The following is a 4,160-nucleotide window of genomic DNA, read 5'->3' as shown; positions in this document are numbered from 1 at the left end:
GTTGTTTAATCGTATAAACTCTGTTTGCTAGATATAATGCTTCACGTGTGCTACTGGCTCTAAGGACAGAAACATCAGGAGGATTTCTTAACCTCCGTCGAATGGCATACAAAAACTGAACCGAAAATAAGCAAACAAGACACCGACACGAGTAAGGCAATAACCGTTCAAGAGCGTTTAGCAGGCATAGACGTTACGACCGGACACGCGACCACGCGCGTCACGTCGTGCAGCCGTGTACCAAAACGCTGGTCGCAACTCGTTTCCGACGTCGGATGATAACACTCCTTTGACGCGGGCCGAAAACACCGACCTTTGACGGCAATCGTCCAACGTCGGTTGGACGCGAACATTTGTCGCCGGACGCATCGTGCCGCGGCACCGGCTTTGGACGGGGGCGCCGTTCACGCACTGCTATACACTTGTCTCGGCCGCAAACGATAGGCGATTTTTGTACTACCCGTTGCCGTTTTTTTTTCGTCGTTCAAAGTTCGCGGCCGCCGGAACCCCCGGTTTCGCAGCACGTGCGCGTGCGCGTGCGCGTGCGTGTGTGGGGGGGGGGGGGGGGGGGAAAGGGCCGGGGGGAAGGGGGCCCGGGGGGGTTCGGGCCCCGAGCGGTCCAACGACCCGGTGGCCGGGGGACACGCAAACGTCTCAGTTTCGACCGTTTCCAGCCGCGCACGTGCCGCGGTGCACGGGAAGAAGCGCCGGGAGCGCGGAGAAAGAGGGGGCGTGGTCATTGTCCGCGGTAGCATAAGGGACGGGCGGACGGGGGCGCGCGCGCGGGTAGATCACGCGCAACACCGATATCGGACGTCTAATTAACGGTGCAGGTGGTGCCCGCACGTGACGGCGCTACCGCGTTCGGCTCGAGGACGTACACGTCGGTAGTCGCGCGAACGGATTCGTTTTCGTTTCCGAACGCTTCCCACGGGCGTGCCCGTCCGTTCGCCGTAACGGCCGCCCGTAAAGCGCGTCCGAACGAAACCGGTGGGTTCGTCCCGTCCCCCCGTCCCCCCCCGTTCGGTACCGCGCTTTCGGCGTCCGCCGGGACGCACTCGAGTCGGGTACCCCGATTTCAAAAACATCATGAATCGGGTCCGGACGTATTTTACGGAGTGCACGAGTCGCGGGTCCCGCCGATACGTTCCAGCCTAGGTCAGTTCTAGCCTAGATGTTGTTTTTTATCGATTTCAAATCATCAGCGTCTATCGAGAGCATATCGCCGCTTTTCAACTCGGATCTAATGATCTTCGAAGGTCGTGTAGAAACATCGTCTTGCGCTTTTCTTTTAACCGAGTCGCTTAACTTTTGTCCGTTCAGAACCTTCTCGTCACGTTTTTGGTGATCATGCACGTTACGTTTCTCCGTTATGTCTAAAGTGCAAGATAGTTTTAAAAAAAAAACACTTACAGGTATTACGATAACACTTCCGACGTTTTGTGGAAGCGAAATTTTAATCCGTCTTTAATGATCATTTTTTTACCCTTTTTCGCTTGACGCGAAATCCATAATTCAATTTTTATACGTAATATAACAACAACAAAAAAAAAAAAAAACAGGCTATACTTTTTATATTTTATTAGACGGACTTTTAGCCTTGACACGTGCCGGCATACCGACAAGTTACAATATGATTGTAAGATAAAATATTACCGATTATTATTCAGATTACTCTTATAGCCGGAAATTACGACGGACTCAATTCGAGTATTATCGAATGACATCGCGGACCCAACTCGTGTTTATTTTAAGCGATCAAACAGCTCGGGACCCAACTCGCGTTTTCCCGTCCGCCGACCCCGGTGTGAACGCGCAACCAACATCAACAACGCCGCGGCGTGCACGTGCACGGGGATACGACGCGATATTCGCGGCCACACGCTCCGCATTTTTCTTTTCGGTTTCGACCAAAGCTGCTCGTCCGACGGTTACGTGCGCACACGGTACGAGTCCGAAACGCGGGGAGAATCGGATTTTTTTTTTTTTTGGTTTACTTACGGAACAACAACATCTACATCGTCGCGATGACGTACGCGTCGAGTGAAAAACACACGCGTTTAGATAATGGTATAATATATATTGTGTAATACATAATAATACGTGCGCGGAGCACGCGCGGGCTTACTAAACATCTTTGGTAAAAACAGTTGTAAGACTAATAATAAACAAAAAAAAAAAAATAAAATAAATAAAATAAAATATTACTGCTTACACGGCGCTAATATAATGTATAAAATTATATGCATCGGACGTAAAAAAAAAAAAAAAAACAAAATAAACTTAATAAACTACGTGTCTCGTCGTGCGGTCGCGCCCGATCGGGATAATAAAACGTGCGATAAAACGAGAAAAAATTTTTTTTTTTTTTCATTCACATTAGACGCGCGAGAACGTATTGTATACGTATATGCGATACGGATCTGGTAAAATTGAAAATATGTTGTTTCGAGAGACCCGGGGACACACGTAGCGTTCGCGTACCGGTTGGATGCAAATTCATGCACGTCGGGAATCGATGGGCGGCACGCAGAACTATGTAATGACAATAATAATCATAAATCTTCGCGTCGGTATTGATCATTCGGCGCGCTACAACGTATCGAGTTCAGTGAGACGCGGACGAATTCGACGTAACATAATAATAATAATAATAATAATAATAAAACGTGTTGTCTTTCGCCTTCATATACGTCGCGTGCACACGCGCACGCGCCCATGTACTTGAGATCAAAAGATTCGAGGGGACGAAAACATAAACGCGGTTGCACGGACGTTTACAAATTCAATATGGAGTTGATGGAGAAATCCGTGATCATCTTGGGCCTGCGCGCGTTCGCCGCGTTCCGCTGATGGTTCTGATGGTGCAGGATGGTCGTGTCCAGGCACATGGAGTTCCGGTTGCTCCGGTGGCTGGACAACGTCCTGGATTGGCAGAACCCTTTGCCGCACACCGGACATCTGAAGGGCTTCTCTTTGACGTGTATATACCTGCAACAGGACGAAACGGACCGTTAAAATACGTTCATCCGCGTACGTACCATGGTACAGCATTGACGTGACAGTAACATTATGTTATGCGATAGATATAGCAATAGCACGAGACGCAGATCGCGATTCCGGTATGAAATCGTTAAAATATAATTATGGATGGTTTTATTTTTTATCATTCTCATGACTCGCTCGTGAAAAACATCGTTTTTAAGGATTTTATTTTTATTTTTCCGACGTTACGATATATTTATACACGCAAGAGATTAAATAAATAATATGTCACGGTGTTCTGTACGTGATAGGTGTATTAAAATATGAGTTCAAGTGATTATCAAAGGAACGCAAGTGATTAATAAATTAATTAATAAAAAAAAAAAAAAAAAAAATCAATTATTAGTGTTTAACTATTTAATCGGTCCGTAATTAAATTAAAACGAAATCAGCAGACGGAATATGTTTTGTCCCAGGGTTTATTATTTACGTAATTTAGTCTTATCCGTCGCGTGATACATTTAATCGCTTAGCTATTTTCAACTATACATTTAAAATTCGTGATTTCAATATGCAACTGAATATATAATCGATGAACGCTATTGCAGTCCTAAGACTATGGGAATTTATTGTGGACTATAACGGTGTGATAAAAATACCAATTGATACGTAAAAAAGTGTATATTTAAAAGAACCGCAAGGTTCGAATATTCTAAAACGGTTTATTTTTTCAGAACGTTGCTTTCTCACGAAAACATCGAAACGTTCCGTTAATTAAACACCGTTTCGCGCATACTTGATCAGGTCCCGGTCGCGTCTCCCTAAGAAAACAATATCTGACAACGTTCTCCCCGCACATTGTTGTGTCCACCGCATTCGTTCGCAGTAGATTTATAAGTACACCGTGATTGGTTTTACGCATCGGGTAACGCAATACAAATGCGTACCGAAGGGTGTATCGAAATATATATACATATATTTGTGTGCGTGTACCGATGGCGGCGTCGGTAGTTCATTCGAAATATCAACGGAGCGTCAAACGCGAACAACGGAGTGCAGGTCGTTCGGGGAGCGCAAGAGCCCGCAAGGGTGAATAGGGCGGTTGCGCGGGAGCGGTAACGGACAGCCGGAGCGGACCGAGAGGGTCGAAACGAGAGGGTTGGAAAAAAAAAAAA

The 4,160-nt window shown here is 46.4% G+C and overlaps 1 protein-coding gene across 1 annotated transcript; it reads right to left on the bottom strand.

Moving 5' to 3' along the window:
• Positions 1 to 1,566: 1,566 nt before the first annotated feature.
• Positions 1,567 to 2,994, bottom strand: LOC112686340 (protein odd-skipped-related 2-like; the record flags this gene model as incomplete). The annotated part of the gene is given in 1 exon segment (XM_025558562.1): positions 1,567 to 2,994. A coding segment is annotated over 1 exon segment (217 nt), but the record flags the coding sequence as incomplete, so codon positions are not given.
• Positions 2,995 to 4,160: the final 1,166 nt, after the last annotated feature.

This window comes from Sipha flava, unplaced genomic scaffold (assembly GCF_003268045.1).
Source record: "Sipha flava isolate LNK unplaced genomic scaffold, YSA_version1 306_pilon_pilon, whole genome shotgun sequence".
In the NCBI taxonomy this organism is placed as follows: Eukaryota; Metazoa; Arthropoda; class Insecta; order Hemiptera; family Aphididae; genus Sipha; species Sipha flava.
This window is presented reverse-complemented; position numbering and strand designations above follow the sequence as displayed.